General features: G+C 32.7%; 1 protein-coding gene across 1 annotated transcript in view; it reads right to left on the minus strand.

Annotated features, from left to right (window-relative positions):
• LOC145243544 (transketolase-like) overlaps positions 1-17,122 on the minus strand; it is a 229,154-nt gene that overhangs the window by 158,976 nt on the left and 53,056 nt on the right. Inside the window, exons 2-5 of the mRNA XM_080106523.1 lie at positions 5,970-6,087; positions 5,629-5,742; positions 5,332-5,429; positions 4,856-5,047 (exon numbers count right to left, since the gene is read on the minus strand). Coding sequence (XP_079962649.1) covers positions 4,856-5,047; positions 5,332-5,429; positions 5,629-5,742; positions 5,970-6,087 — 522 coding nt within the window. The remainder of the gene's footprint in view (positions 1-4,855; positions 5,048-5,331; positions 5,430-5,628; positions 5,743-5,969; positions 6,088-17,122) is intronic.

The raw sequence follows: 17,122 nt of genomic DNA on the forward strand, positions 1-17,122 counted from the left end.
AAAGCCGTGCAAACACCTTTCCAACCGCACTCAGCGAGATACCTCAATAATTTCCACAATCAGACCTTGTACCCTTTCCTTTGTACAATATAACCAAGATGGCATCTATCCAATCTTGGGCAACCGGGTCACCCTGCCATACTGACAGTATCAAAGAGTGGACCACACAATGTACATTGACACCACCATGTATCAGCAGCTCAACAGGGATGCCATCCAATCCAGGGGCTTTTATCTGTTTTATGCAGTCAACTGTTTCCGCAAGAGTCGGTTCAACATCAAGTTCCGGACAAAAGGAACATTGAGAATACTTTCTATTGCAGCAACATCAACATTGGATGGGTTATGAAAAAGATCATGAAAGTGTTCATGCCATCGATGCATAATTTCATCTGAGGTTTTCAGCAAGGTTTTCCCCGTCCTTCGCCAGGAGTGGTGTAGTTGAAGATGATTTCGGACCATAAGCCTGATGAAGCAGAGTGTAGAATGTCTTGACATCTCTATGATCGTAGGCAGTCTGTATCTTCCTGGAGAGGTCAGACCACCATTTGTTTTTTATTTGGTGCACGACACTGAACCTCACTCCGAACAGAAGAAAAGTGGGCAGCGAGCGCTGGCTCGTTCAGAGGTGAAGAGTTGAGAAGTTTCAAATAAGCTTTCCGCTTTCTATCAATTTGAGGCTTAATTTGATTGTAATTATCAGCAAACCAATCTATGTCTGGGAACCTTCAACCCAAGAGCTTCAACACCTTTTTGGTATATTGTATTTCTTACTGTCTCCCAGTCACAATCTGAGAAATCCACCTGGTTGAAAGCAGATTTCAAGGAACTTCGTACGACTGGATCCTTCAATTTGGAAACATCAATACGTTTAGGCACTTTGACACCATTGAAACGGCTTTTTTGCGAACTGTAATTCTCAGTTTAGCTCTGACCATTAAATGATCAGTACCACAGTCAGCACCACGCATTACTCTAAATTTGCAAAAATTTCCAAGATCACCACGTCTACACAGTATGTAATCAAGCAAATGGCCATGTTTAGACTGGGGATGGAACCAGGTCTCCTTGTTTTTCTGGTGGGAAAAAGTGTTGGTGATAACAAGATTTAGTTCACTTCAGAGATGGAGAAGCAGCATACCATTTGAATTGACTCTACCTATGCCATATGGACCCAATGGAGACCAAGTCTCATTGTCTGATCCAACCCGTGCTTTGAAGTCATCAAGAACCACCAAACTCTCAGCACTTGGCAAACCGGTGATAATAGATCTAAGCATATGATAAAAGGAAGTAATATCGTCTTCAGGCGAAGCAAGAGTCGGCGCATAGACAGAAAGAACATTCATATAACGACCAGCAGCAAGGGGCATTCTCAATGTCATTGCACGGTCATTTATGCCTACTGGCTGTTCGATCTTGTCAATTAAGGAGTTCTTAACTGCAAAACCAACACCAGCCTCTCGCCTCTCCTTTTCAGCTCTACCAGACCAGAAGATCATGTAGCCCGACTCGCGCTCAACCAGTTGATCCTCACCTGAGAGACGTGTCTCAGAGAGTGCAGCAATGTCTATATTGTATCTTTGCAATTCCTTAGTCAAAATTGCAGTCTTCCGTTCTAGTCTTTTACCATTGTCAATAAGTCTCACATTCCAGCAACAGAGCTGGAGTGGGTGTCGTTTAGCATAATATCTTCTGTTCCTGTTACTATGGACAGCCATCACCAATAGGAGATTTTTTTTTTTTTTTTTTTTTTGACAAATGTCTGAGGAAGTATCTGTACAAAGATGTTATTCCAGAGATTTAGCTTTGTACGACAGCTAGTCTCTCTCGGTTCAAAATGTTGATATCCAGCAACAAGCAAGTGCAAGATATCCAGCAACAAATCAAACTGCAGACCAGCTTAATGCGGGTACTGGTCTTTCGCTTTGTTTTTTTAGATCAGAGATTTACTTCTAGAGAGGCTGCCTTCACCATGGCTTTCTGGAGCCCTCTCCACCCCAGATAAAACAAATCCATCGCATGCAACATGTAAAACAGAGCAGTCATGAATCTTGGTGCTTCTTTTTTTTTTTTTTTTTTTTTTTTGAGAGAAGCGTTTAAAAACTGTATAATTCCTCAATGATCATGACAATAGTGATGATGTTCACAATTCAACGAATACACACGATAATAAAAATGAAAACAAATTCAGCACACGCAATACGTAAAACAAAGCAGTCATGAATTTCGATATTTTTGTTGTTTTTTCACACACACACACACACACACACACTTAAATAAAATGTTTATTTCTTCAATAGTAAGATGATATAGTAGAACATTAAAAAAATTGTCAATGTATTTCTTGGTAAAAATGTATGCTACAATTGGAAAAGAAAAAAAATATAGTAAGATTCTGATGATAAATGGTTAAGTCTGAACACTTGATCTTCCATATCGCAGAATGTCTTGGCAAACAATAACGTTCACTCTTACTACTGAAGCACAGTGTAGTTAAACTAATTTTATCATATATTGTGTGAGCAAACGTGTATTAAGGCAATGAAACTACAAACAAAAACACGTGAACAAACCTAATACACGTGAATTTCATGCAAGATTTCCCTGAAGCAATAAGCAATTGTAAACAGTAATTTATAGATTTCATTTTGTGTGAACTTTTTTTTTTTTATCAAAAGAAATGGTAAAAATTAGTGTAAATAAAATAACATGAAAACATGGCCGACAACACGGAGCAATACGTATATAAAGCACTGAATGCTGCATTTCTGGCCATAGTTTTGATACGTGATTGAGAGGTGTTAGAATGTATTTTGTGTTAGTAATTCGGTATCTGGTTTTCTGATGTGTAATGTGAAGGTTTGTCTTGCAACGAAAAAAAAAAAAAAAAAAAAAAAATCAGGGAAATTAAAATACGATATGTAAGGAAAAGATTTTGTTTTGGCTAATGTATGCAAAATCACTATTGAGATTCATTTTGGCCATGTTCAGAAATAGTATTCTGTTAATCGAAGACTGACTAATTCTAATGTTAAGGTGTGTCCAATTATTAGTTGCCGCTCATTCTGTCATTTTGTTAAACTATGGAGTAAACGAAGTGGTCGTTACTTTGTATTCTTAGCACAATGCAATATGTTTGGAATCCAAGAATTTAGTAATTAGCCGGTGTTTTGTAGGCAAGTATGACTATGAATAAAAGAACCAGTGATTTCAGGGTTTGTTGGAGAGTAAAGAAATATTTGCTATATGGAATTACGTAGCTCAGAGTGAGGACAGGAAGACAAAATATATATTCTTTTTAGAATAAAGATGAAATGTGTGTATTTTAGCTTAAGATGTTGCATTATTAACTTTGAATGGCGGGGAGTGCAAAATATTTGCATAGGAATGACATCTAATTTCCTTTAGATATAATGCATAAAACCAGTAAGTGTCACCAAAAATTTGTTTCCAAGCCAGTTTTGAAACCTGTTAAGGCAGCCCATCCCTAGATGATGTGGCGACAGTATTCCATTTTAGGCTCTTATACATGTAGAAGATTGTTTTGAGAGTGAGATACCTTTTGGAGCAGAAGAATGGCGCGACCAGTTTTCCAGTGACTTTGACAGATTTTCAGGTCTGGGTTGGTCCCAGAAGCTTATCAAAGCAGAGTGCTTTTTGAGAAGAGAGCCATTCATATCAATTGTAACCGAGTGGTGATTAAAACATTGGTGGCGAAAAGATAAAAGCTTGGTTTTAGATGCATTGAAATTAACCAACCACCACCCTATTGCACCACATGCTCAAAGGTGAAGGAAATCCTGGTCGTTGCTACCTTTGAAGTGCTACTGTAGATTGTAGTGTCATCTGAGTATATATCAGGAAAGTTAATTTATTACCAAGAGTAAAGTTTGAGTAAATCTAGCAGATTTACTATCAACGCTTTTCTTTTACGACCGAGTAATTAACAGTTTTAACCTTTTCTTTCCTTTCTACCATCTGAATTAACATTTTTCTCAGCAGCATATAAACCTTTTTTTAAACCCGCCAATATTGTCACAGGATAAGATCAGCATGTAAAAATTAAAAGAGCTCCTCCCCATCCTCGCATGTTGGGGCATCTCTTGCACAACACTGCCCTTTAAAATTGACAGATACCCTATACATTCATTGAGGTGGAGTCTGGGTTTAGCCAGTGTTAAGGAGGTCCTTCAATGAAGCAATCGGTGTTGATATGGTCACCTTCATTGCATTGTCTGGGTTTTATCCTCAAATCTGCCCAGGGAAAAGATGGGCAGACTGCATTATCATTGATGCAGTCGTTCCATCCTCATAGATTTGAAGAGCACTGGTCCAAAACCTGAACATGCAATGGATCGAGAGGGATTGCAAATGAACATTAGACCTGGTCGACATGATAGAACTCCCAACCCTCAAATACAAGGAAGAAAAGTAAATCAACAAGTAACATTTCTTTTAATACTTTGACAGTTCTCTGAAAGTCTCTTTACTAAAATTACATTATATTTGATAAGGAGGAGGCGGTAACAGAAACTTCTGTTCTACTTAGAGTTGTCCAAGAGCAATAAATCTAAGATTACATTTAAAAATGATAGCTATAATAAATACATTTTTTTCAACCCATTAAAACAAGAGGAATGGGTTTGGCAAAGGTGAAAGAGGGTTGGGAGAAGTACAGAAAAATGGTGGAAGGGAAAGAAAATGAGAAAAGTATATATATATATATATATATATATATATATATATATAGGTTACATACACTATTTAACTTCTATTTAATGCCAGGATAATACACAATATTTTTTATTATAGTAAGTCAAAATATAATCATAAAATCATTTTAAATATTTACCCAAACGCCTCAGCACGTTTCTTATAAATTTCCATATCATGCTGTAGTGGAGTGGGGTCACTTTGTCCAAGCCTGTTTATATCAAAGATTGCCACAAGATTGTCCAGTTTGTAAAAACTAGCAAAAGCCATAGCTTCCCAGATTGAACCTTCAGCACTTTCACCATCACCAACCAAGCAATAAGTACGGTAGCTAAAAAAGACAAATAGCAAAACAAATAGTGATAGGATATTAATAAATTGAAAATTTTTTTAAGAGTTACAAATGCATTGAATAAATTTCAATGTTATACAAAGAATTTTAAAATGTGGAGAAACGTGTATACATTTAAAAATATTCAATACAGTAACAATAAGTGATATAGATTGTCAAGATTTTCAATATGAAACAAATACAAATTCCAAATTAAATGCTTGAATTGCTGCACTAAAATCTGATTAAATAGAATTTGAATATAGGACTGAAAGACTACTCACGAAGCTTTGTCAAAATATTTCCCTGTATAAGCCATACCAGCTGCAATGCTTAAACCTTGGCCAAGGGAGCCAGTTCCAACATCCACAAAATTAAGACGCTAAAAGGTACAAAAAACTTGAGTGTTAAAAGTACTAATCAGAAAATATGAATATTTATAGAAAAATATATGAAGGCAATTTATAGTTCCACATAAATTGCCTTCAGAATTAGAAAAAAAAATTTATCTAATTTACCACAGAATTATTTGGAATTAATTTTGAAGGAGAAAAGATTCAAGTTCATAAATTAAGCCTTACAGGTGTTGGATGGCCTTCAAGATCACTGGTGATCTTCCTCAAATTCAAAAGATCGTCAACTGGAAATAGACCAGCTTCAGCCCAAGCAGCATAAAGGATGGGAGCAGCATGACCCTAAAATTAAAAATGGAAGCATACCAGGAAAAATATCAAAATAAGTGTCTGGTGGGAGATGGGTGAAACTCAACTTTTTAAAAAGTTTTTAAAACTTAATTATTGTAGTTATGGAAAATGTAACAAGTTAAAACAATCCATTTCCAGATTACGCTACTTATGCATAAGTTGGTAGAACATTCATGTAAAAATTAGAGCAATGAATTTTACTAGGTAAAAAGGATTACCTTTGATAAAACAAATCTGTCATTCGATGGACAGCGTGGACTGTTCACTTTGTATTTCATTGTGTGAAAGAACAGGACAGACATGATTTCTGCAGCTGAACTGCATGATGTTGGATGTCTGAAAAGGAAATTGCAAATATTACATTGTGTAATTTATCTCAACTAGTTTCAAATATAAAACTGGTCATATTGCTTTAAAAACATTTGTTTTATTTGGTGGCATTCTAGTCATTTTATGTTGAGAACAGTTTGAAGTGGCTTTAAAATAATCTGAAGTTAAATGTGCTTCCTGCTTTGGATAGGAATCTAGCAGTATTTTAGAATCATTTTGCACTCTAAGAGGTAGGACTCCTGCACTACCAGTCAGAAACAGTAGCAAGATATATTCTTAATCTTTTAGATAAGAGAGATCAAGACTAATTGTGAGATAATTGCAAGCAAGAGTCAAGTTGTCCAGTTTGAGAAAGATGCATTCACTGTCAGAAAACAAGACGAGTTCCTGTGATGGCATCTGTGTGTGGTTAATACTTATGTAAAAAGCATGCAATAGGCAGAGCCTATGTACTTAAGTGATTTTAGATTTACAAACCATAGAATTTGTTCATCTTCAGCTCTAGGAAAGTTGATAACCAAAATGAAAGAGCCCCCCTCCCCCTTTTCTAGTGGTTAGATGCCATGGCATAAAAGGGTCATTGCACAGATTATAACAAGATTTTTATTCTAGAAGAATAATCCAAGATATAGTCATCAGAGAGAGAATCCTGTGTCTTGGAACTAAACCAAGTATTTCTGTTTGCATCCTCTGGATGGCTAAGAGTAATAAGTTTTTTCAACTAAAAATATACTAAGAGAGAGAGAGAGAGAGAGAGAGAGAGAGAGAGAGAGAGAGAGAGAGAGAGAGAGAGAGAGAAAAAAAAAAAAGTTTTAAATTGATCCTTAATTGACCAAATGCTGATTGGGCCTACAAGTTCTTCCAATCTTTCATAGGACAACTTCATTAACAGAACATTAAATCTTTTTGGACTTTGTAACTAATATCGTTTCTCTTGTTATTGTGAGGGGGGGGGGAAAGGAAAAATTCTCTGGAATCAAGAGAGCTATTGTATTTTGTTTCATTTGACAATGTCCGTACATGGCTTGTGTCCATTTTCTTTTTCATGACTAATTCTTTTACTAGACAACTAAATAGTTTGATAGCCTTTTCTTTTCGCTCAAAACATTCACTGTATTGTCAGTGAATTGTATAGGAGACAGTAGACATAATGACAGTTTGACATATGATAGTTTTTCACATTTCAAATTAAGAGGTCCGGTGTATAAGTGAATGTTATGTGCAGAGTTAGTCAGTCCTTGATTTATAGTATTTTGTTCCCTCAGATCTTTCTGCTACAGTTTGGTTATCATCCTTATTCTCTAGTTTTAACAGTGTTTTTTAAATCTTCTCTAGATGTATGTAATACTGTAATATTACACGTTTCAGGCAATGTGGAGTAAATGTCTTGTATAAAATAATATAACTTGTTTTTCCTGCGCAATGCAGCTTTTAAACATACATGCTCTATCCAGGATATTGAGCACTTTGGATTCATTAACATACTACATACCAAATAGTAATAAGTCTACTACTGAAACCAGATCCCAAATACCATGAATAAAACTTTTTATAAATGTCAATACCCCAAAATACAAACAAAAACAGGAGTTAAAATTCCAAGTTTTATGGTATCTTTTGTTTATCAAATTGTTATGTGAAAGTATGAAAATTACAAAACACCTTCCCCTCCCCAGGTTAAGAAGGAGTTTCTAAATGTTATTTCAGCACAATACCATCTCTGCATAAGCTCATAAATATTCAATAAAAATATTTGAAACCTATCGTTTTATTTTCAGACTGTACTAATAAAAAAATTAAAGAATGAATACTTCATTGTTATAAACCAGTTTGAACATACACATTGTTATGAATTTCCTACATGAGATTTGTGCGAGTCACGACACAAAAATTGTTATTGACGCCCGCCAACATTTTTATTGATATGTACGCAAAAAGCTTTTAACAAATTTTAGGACAAAAGAAACATATTGGCTATTAAATACTGTTTCAGTGAAGTTTCTTTACTTTGTACTACAAAGCCTCAAATTTGAGATGTTCTAACTTTTGAGTGGAAAGACGCCAATGTTTTGTTCAAATTCCCTGGCAAAGAATTCTTTTCCCTAGTTAGCTAAAAGAAACGTCATCGACAAGTAAAACTTTTATGCGAAAAGTAATCTACTGCTAGCAAACCGGTTTCGTTAATAGTTCAATCTAATTAGTGATTTCTTGGAATATACAAATCACAAAAATATTAAAATATCATTTAAAAAAATTTGTCTAACATTGAAGGATATGTTTTTCTAGTATTATTAATTGCATAAACTTAGTTTTGTAGTCTAGTTTAAGAATTATCATTATTTTAGTTGCTTTTTTTATTTTTTGAATGTCAACCTTTAGAGTTTCTAATGGCCACATGACTAGGTAGCCAGATCAGAAGTATCACTCACTCTAAGTGCTTATCAGAAAGATGATGCTAAGGTTGATCAATTGGATCAGGTCTCTGATCAAATAATTAAAGTTAAGACCTAAATAAAGCATTGCAAGCAACTATTTTTGCAAGTAAAACAGATTGCTCAGTATCTTATTTTTGCAAGTAAAACAGATTGCTCAGTATCTTATTAAAAGATTTATCCACTGCAAAAGTAGTTACCATTCATTCTAGCCAACTAAAAAATTTACAAAACATGGTTATAGAAAAAGAAAAAGTGCTCAAAAAATAAATTTGTTAACTAGTGTAATTTGATTCTTTGTTTTAATCGGATCCATCAGAGGAATGAAAATACAAAACCTAGAATTTGAATGTTGTGGTTAATTTTGCAAACAAAAGCTGAAACCAAATTGATTCCAATCCTCCTAGCGAAATTAGTAATATACATGAAAAAATTGAAATAGCTTAAAATATTTCAATATTGGTATCTATAGAAAGAGCTTGATGAACTAAGAAAGAATCTTAAATTTTTTTAAATCCAATTAAAATTAAGGAAGTTATAACTATTTTTGTGCCTCACACGTTTGGATATTTTTCCCTCTTTAAGACCATATGCATTTTGTCACATTTTTTACACTACTTTTTCAGTAAAAATGCTATATCTTTGTTAAAACAGAAGATTAAGCAATGAAATTTAGCATATAATTGTATTTTTGTGCTAGGAATTAGAATATGCTACTGAAAATCTCCAAAAATTAAGTTTCCAAATAATCTGCAGTAAATGCACATAAATATGCTGCAATTCCTTAAAAATGCCATGTATTCATTAAAAGAAAAGTTCAAGAACTCAAATAACTGAAATCGAAATCTAGGACTGTTTAAAAATGAATATATTGCAATTTGGTATCATTGTAGATTAATACCTTCCGTTAACCCCCCACATCATCTGACCACCTCTCCAAAATATACGATTTTACCTTTGTAGGCAATTATGTGTGAATACCTTAAAAAACTAAGATAAACAAGTATTATTTTAGAATTTAATGTCAAATGATTCATATTTTGAGCCATTCTAGTGTTTTAAGGCAGTTTTTTTTTTATATCGGAGATAAATCCTGTGCGCCTTTTTAAAAAATTTTTTATTTTTATTTTTCTAAAGACGATTATTTGTGGTTTTAAGAGGGTCTTTGTGAAATTATGAAAGGGTGGGGAGGTTGCCACTGACTTTGGGTTAATGATAGAGCTAAGGAAAATTATGTGTGAACATCCTGAAGACTTGATAGAAACAAAAACAATTTTAGAATTTAGAGTGGGGGTTAGTTTCACATAAATTTAATGTAAAATGATTCACTATTTCGAGACCATTCTAGCGTTTTAGGACAAGTGACTAATTTATTTATTTGTTTTTATGTGATAAATAGTGCACTTTAAAGGATTTTTTTTATTTTAGATACTTATATGTAGTCTACCAAGGAATTTTGATGAGGAGCTTGCCACTGAGATTTAGCGTTATTGTTAGGGCTAAAGGTTTTAAGAGGAGGAGGCTTCCAACGTGTCCCTAGGGTTAGAGGTAGGATTAAGGGCGTTTTTTTTTTTTTTTTTTTAAAAGACGTTTGACCCCCATATGCTAGTGGGTAATAATTATTGGCCTTTTATCTTTGTTTCTATCTAGATTGACCCTTTTTGGGAAGCTGGATTTTCCTTGACCTTGTGTCTAACTGTCCTCATGGGGAGGTAAGTAAATAGGAACTTAACTAGAAACTGAGCACCTCCTACAAATATTTAAATATTGATTTTGTATTTTTTTTTTCTTTTTATATATAATTGGTTAGATTAGTGTCCATTCGATTACAATCCGCTGTAAAAAAAACTGTAAAGGACAGAAAAAAAATTGGGATTGTGTGTGGGTGTAACATTCCCCATACAGTGAAAGCTTATTGCTTTTTATTGATTTTTCAAAAAGTATACGAGGCAGCCTTATTCATTGTTGCGTTGAGCGTGTGTTGGTTGATGTAGTCCAAATGCTTTCTCGGTGTTCACAAAGTATCCGATATTGGGTGGATATACCATTCCATTGTAATTATCCCTGTGAGTAATAGAGTTTGAGCATTGAGTTAAGTATGCAATCGACCTCGACATCAATAGTATAGGTAGCAAAATGGCAAAATAATCCTGGAGATGATATTCAGAACGGTGCGTTGGACGGCTTGCTTCTGGTGTAAGTCCCGGTAGAAAGAGTTTGCTTTCTTGTTGATAGTGGGTGAGGGAAGCCTTTTAGATGAGGGAAAGAGGAGAGTGGAGTGAAGTAGAGAAGGGGGGGGGGGGTTAAAATTGGGCAAGTATACAGGTTCTTAATGGAATTTTTTCGGGGGAGGGGGGGGGGTAAGGAGTAATTATATTTTAGTATTCTTTAAAAGGGTTGACCTCTTGATTTTAAGTTGAAATGGGAAGTGGATATTCTTGTGATTTTCAATGGGGGTGTGCGTGATAAGGGGTGGGTATGCTGTTTTTGCTGTGCAGATGGGTGAGCGGATGAGGTGGAGATAGGGAAGAGTCATGATCTGAAAATATGGAATGTTTGGAGGGTTACTTATTTAAGTGAGTTTAAGGTTAGGTTCTTTTAATTTTGAGTGTATATTTAAAGGTGACTTGATTAGTTGAGATAAGTCAGTTCATTACGCTTGTTGTCGTAATGTGATCTGGTTTAAGTTTTAAATTTTATTTAAAAAATACATATATTTCTGTTTGGAGGCGATCTATGGATGAGTTTGTTTTGTTGTTCATTGAGTTGGAATTGATGTTTGAGTGAGAAATGTAAATAGGGTCTTTTCACATCAAATTCATATGCCTGATCTGACTTTAAATTTTTCAGAGTGTTCCTACATAATTCCTTAAAAGAATGAAAATGTCTTACAAAATCTATATACCAAAAGAACGACTGAGGTTTTGAACATTTTTAGATAAAGTTGCTTTTGAAAGCAATACAAGAAATATATACACATAATACACATACAAAATATATCTATTATAATATAAAACTGAAATCATCTTGCTTGAGCGTTGAAACCGTCCATCCGGCTTTAGTTCACAATGTGCAGGCGTAAATAAATAAAAACAAACTGTAAATGCTTTTTTGTTTTTAATTATTTACATCGGTATTTTACAAATTGTTTGTTTCCGTATTTCATTTTTTTTTTTCCTTACAATTCTGTATTAATATACATTTTAAAAAAAAATTTTTGTAAACAAATTACATCTGTTCAATTTATCTTTTGGCACAAGACCTTCATTTAAAAATAAAGTTTGTCTTTATATAATGGATTTATTTATTTTACATACAACATAAAAACAAGACTCAATTTTAGGAAGTGTTAAGCCTTAAAATTATTAATTTGTCTAGGACATGCTAATTAACCTTTTTTTTTTTTTTTTTTTTTAAAGAAATGGAACTTGCTATTACAAACTGATATTTTAATTTGGTAGAAAAGTTTTCATTGACTATTACATTTTTTGCTCTTTCATTAATTAGGCCCTTACAAAGCGCACACCCACATGTAATATGAAATTAATACTATGACTTGTACAATTCAAAATAATCCAAGAATAAACTGGTAATAATTTTAGCATAAAATGAGATTAAAATAGAGTTTACATTATTGATGCCTTAGAACAACATTCCTATGCAGGGGCCATTTTTTTTTTAAATGCAGATAATCTATATAATTATAAAAAAATGACCTTGTAACGATTGATATAACCCACTTTCCGGTTTACGACATCCGGTTGCGCATGCGTGCATAAACATTAACCCATAACAAACAAATAAACACAAATCACTTTTACAGATTTTGACTTGCACACTAAAATATTAACGTTATTTCGAAATTATTATTTAACATGGGAAGAGTGGTGGTGTTTTGCAACTAATCCGTTTCAAATTAGTTATTTTATTTATTTAGGTTTCATTTTTTTGCTTTAGGTTTTATTAATTATTTTTAGATTTTAAGTTTCTATAACTTGGTTGAAAGATTCCAATATGGGGTTTTCATTCTTATATTTCTCATCGGTAGGTTCATGTGCGTTTTTGCTGCTAAATGACTTTCGTTGGCGTTCGATTCGTAGGAAAATCATGTTTAATTTTCGATTTTTGAGCAATTATTTGGAAAAATAGGTAACCTTACACGAATAGGGAAGATTTTTTTTTTTTTTATATTTGAGTGATCCATCTCTGATTTTTCATTTTAATATACTTTCATAGAAATGTTTCTGTTATGTAACGAAAAAAACAAAAACAAACAAAAAAAAAAACTATTTTCTTTACGTCACAAGTGTCACGCTCATAATACATGAATTTCATAGCTAATATAACATACTGACCCAACAGATCACAGGTAGTCTAGTTTATCTATAAAAGTGAAACTACCCTGTCAATTTTCAGTCTTCAGACTCAAGATTTGACATAAGGGGTAATGAGATTTGGGAAATTTGTTTTAATAGGTATTTCAAACCAAAATTTTATTTTCATTATATCTAAAAAAAAAAAAAAAAAAAAAAAAATTAATGTGGTCATATAGATTTTTATAAACCATAAACAAAAGTACCAAATTTATTTGGGTAGTTCAAGTTATGATCGTTCAATGTTTGTTGGAAAGTTGAAAAAAATTTGCTATCATGGTCCAGAAGCCAAATTTCATAGTAGCAATACACCTGGACACAATAAAACGCTTTGAATAATCATATTTTAAGGGGCTTCTGCTAAAATAGTTATATTTTACAAACCAAAGTGTTTTAATTCTTCAAAATATTGTTTTGTTTGAAATGAATTAAATAATGTACATTATTTGTTTAAAACTTTAAAAAAATATAAAGTGATAAAAATGTAATCATAAAACGGCATTTTCAGTAAGATTTTGTAACGACCCCCCGCCTGATTTATAAATGTCCATACCATGTTTGTAGTAAGAATTTTTTAAAGAAATTTGGAAACTAGCCAGAAGGAATGTCAATTTTAATAGTTTCAGCTGTCCGAAATATATTTGACCACTCTTTTTTTGTCGTGTTGTTAAAGATTTCAACAGGAGTTTGGAAAATTTTGAAAAAAATTTTCTTCAGACACCCACTTTTAAATAAAACAATGTTTTTACTATGTTTATCTGTTGAAAGAATAGGATATTGTTTTGTCTTGTGGTACATAGCAATTTAAAAACATGATATTGGGTGAAAAAAATTGTTTTTAGTTTGAATGTAGACTGATTTAGTATTAGTAATAGCATCAGCAATGGCCTGGTGTAAACAGATGTTTTTTTGTTGATTTTTATTTCAGATCGATTTTTTTTTTTTAATTGAAATTCTGGTTATAAAAAAAATCCTTACATGTTTAATTAGAGCTATTTTGTTAACCATATAAATATTTAAAAAATTTAGGTAATAGTCAAATTTAAAAAATATTGTGTTTCACTTTAAACAACAGATGTGAATTTTTTTTGCTTCACGTGTACGAACAAACGGTACCAACCCTTTTTATTTTTTAAAAATTTTCGTCTTATGTTTTCAGCAAATTATTATTGAATGGAAACTAATCTACCAGATTAAAAAAAAAAAAAAAAAAAAAAAAAAAATGCAAAATCGATATTTAAATATTTGTCGGAGGTGCTCAATTAAGGAACAAAAACAGTAGAAGACATTAAATGTAATCTATATATATAAAAGGCAAAATGTGTGTGACCATTTCGCGTATGTCTTCAAAAGGCTTTTCTCGCACATGCTCCCGGGGTCGTTTAAAACTGTGTATATCGGTCCTAGATAATAATATGTAGGATTTGGGAACTTATAGATTTATTTACGTCGACTTTTACAAAATTATTGCTATTTTGGCTTCTCGTGTGTTGATTGGGCTTTTTAGTATAAATATGTGAAACTAAACTCAAACGACGTCTTCTCGGCATTGCGCCGGGAAAAAACGTCCAGAGGCAATCAGCTTTGATCAATCTTGTATATCAGTTTGGACAATTGGGCGATGCTTTCCCCTCCCCAACATCTGTTGGGGGAAAGAAACAGTCAAATTTGGGTTTGCATGACTTCTATTTGACTTTCTTAAAATTAGGTCAAATGGAAGCAGCAGAGTTAACTTTAATTGCGCATGCCTGTTTTTATAGTTCAATAAATAAATTCAAACTTGTGTATGTTGTATGTATGTCGCGGTGGCCTAATGGGTAACGTCGCCCGTTGTTTTTTTTTTTGGTTTTTTTTTCACACATTAATTTCCAACTCAAGGGTATGGGTTCGATTCTCATACTCACCTACCAAAACATTTTTTTTTAAAATTATTTACCCCCCCCTCCAACCGGAGTTTTGATTTACCTCAAGACACCCGGGCATATATATATATATATATATATATATATATATAAAAGCGAAAATGTATGCATGTGTGTTTGTGTGTCTGCTAAAAACTTTCGACAGACAGAACAAAAATTCACAAACTTTGGCTCTATCCTTCGCTCGAAAAATTGGCCAAAAAACGTTTATTTTTTCACCCGAAATCGACAATTTTCTACAGGGGTGGGGTGGGGGGATCAACAAAAACCATCCTCTCGTGATGACCGGTTCTACACATGCATCAGATGACGTCATGACCTGATTTAGTTTAAATAGTTGAAGAACTGACTAAATTTCATGTATATCGCGTTAGCTCAGTTGGTTCATTATCGTGGTGGGAGATTTTTTTTTTTTTTTTTTTCGATTTTTTAAATTTAAATATTGAACCAGTGTTATTTAAGCCATTTTTCACGTAACGTTCGTTTTTTTTTTTTTACTTCGCTTATTCTTAGGTTTTCATTAACACTCCCACCCCCGGCCACACACAAACACCTGGGTACCCACCGATTTTTAAAATTTTAATATCGAAACCGGCTTATTTAAGCCATTTTTCACGTTTTTTGTTTTTTGTTTTAATGTTCGTTTTGTTTTGTTTGTTTTTTTTCGATTTTTACATTTAACATCTTTCGTTTGCCTTACGTTAGTTTTCTTTTTGATGTTTTGATTACCCCCCCCTTTCCGTTTTTTTTTTTTACTTCGCTTATTCTTAGGTTTTCATTAACACCCCCCACCCCCTCCAAACACTCTGGCAAACTCTAAATTCTAAAACAATTTCCGGACCAAGTAAAGATTAGATATCCCGGTAGCAGAAGACAACGATAGGCGCACATTTCAAGTGACACCGGTTGTTCGGCCTTGAGATTGCCATTGGTGGTTTGTAAACACGTCAAATAGCAGACATATCCACGAAACTTTACGATTTAAAAGAAAAAAAAAATATATTTACAAAACATTTTCTTTAATATTAAATATTTATAAAACTTAAGGATTAAAAAAAAACTTTTTTATAGTTATACTAAACTTTTTGTGTAAGTAACAGTAAAAAAGTAAATTTAACAAAATATATTAAAATGGGTGTCTTTCTGAGTGTTTTTTAATATATTTACAGTACTTTAATAAAACTAATAAAAAATAATTAACTATATTAATTACAAAACATTAGAAACTGAAAATTTCAGACGCTAAACTTACTTGCACTTAATTTTTCTTTACATAGAAGACAACAAATAGCAAACTTTGTTTTTTTTAAAATAAAAATTATAAAAAGATTTGTATCTTGTAATACTACACTTCATTTTTATAAAAATAAAAGTTATAAAAGATACGTGAATAAAATATTTTAAAAATCTCGCTTGTTTCTACTTGTGATTTTATTATGCATAAAATTGCTTCGGTCTAGAAGGGGTTCTCCTTTCACTGACCACCTACATACATCACACTTTAAATAAATATTGAAAAAACGCACAGATACACACACACACAAAAATTAATCTTGGTCGCAAAAATCCGAACAAGTCAATTATTTTATATCTGTTTCTGCCTATTAATGGCAGAAACAGATATATACAGATTTTGTTATGATAATTTCATTAAATTTTTTTTCAAATTGTGTATTTTTAATTGACATCATCTGAAATTCTCAGTTATAACGTTGGTTTATTTATTTATTTGGTATTATTTTACGACTTGCCCCAGCGTAGTATAAACACCCCCAACAACCCCATGTTAAGAACGGCTTTTGGAATAAACACCTTCCCACGTTAAGAACAGCTTTTGAGGTTGGGGGTGTTATTCTGAAAGCCGTTCTTAACATAGGGAGGTTGGAGTGTTTATAATATGCTGGGGCACGTCTTAAAAATTTACCATTTATTTATATTATTATTATTAATAGTTTTATTAAAAAGTTCTGTAAATATATAAAAAGAACTCACCAAGAAAGACATTCATTTAAATATATTTTGTTTAAATACTTTCGTTTTATTACATTAAGAAGTTTTGTGTAAATAGAAAAGTTTTTTTTTTTTTTTTTTTTTAAATCCTTAAAAGTTTTGTAAATATTTAATATTAAAGAAAATGTTTTGTAAATATATATTTTTTCTTTTAAATATTAAGTTTTGTAAATATATTTTTTAAAAATCTTGCCCGTGAACATGTCTGCTATTTAACGTGTTCACAAACCACCAACAGCAATGTCAAGGTCGACCAACTGGTGTCACTAGAAATGTGCGCCTATCTTTGTCACCTGCTACCGGG

The sequence above is a fragment of the Euprymna scolopes genome, chromosome 22 (genome assembly GCF_053919585.1).
Source record: "Euprymna scolopes isolate OS-2025 chromosome 22, ASM5391958v1, whole genome shotgun sequence".
NCBI classification, from domain to species: Eukaryota; Metazoa; Mollusca; class Cephalopoda; order Sepiida; family Sepiolidae; genus Euprymna; species Euprymna scolopes.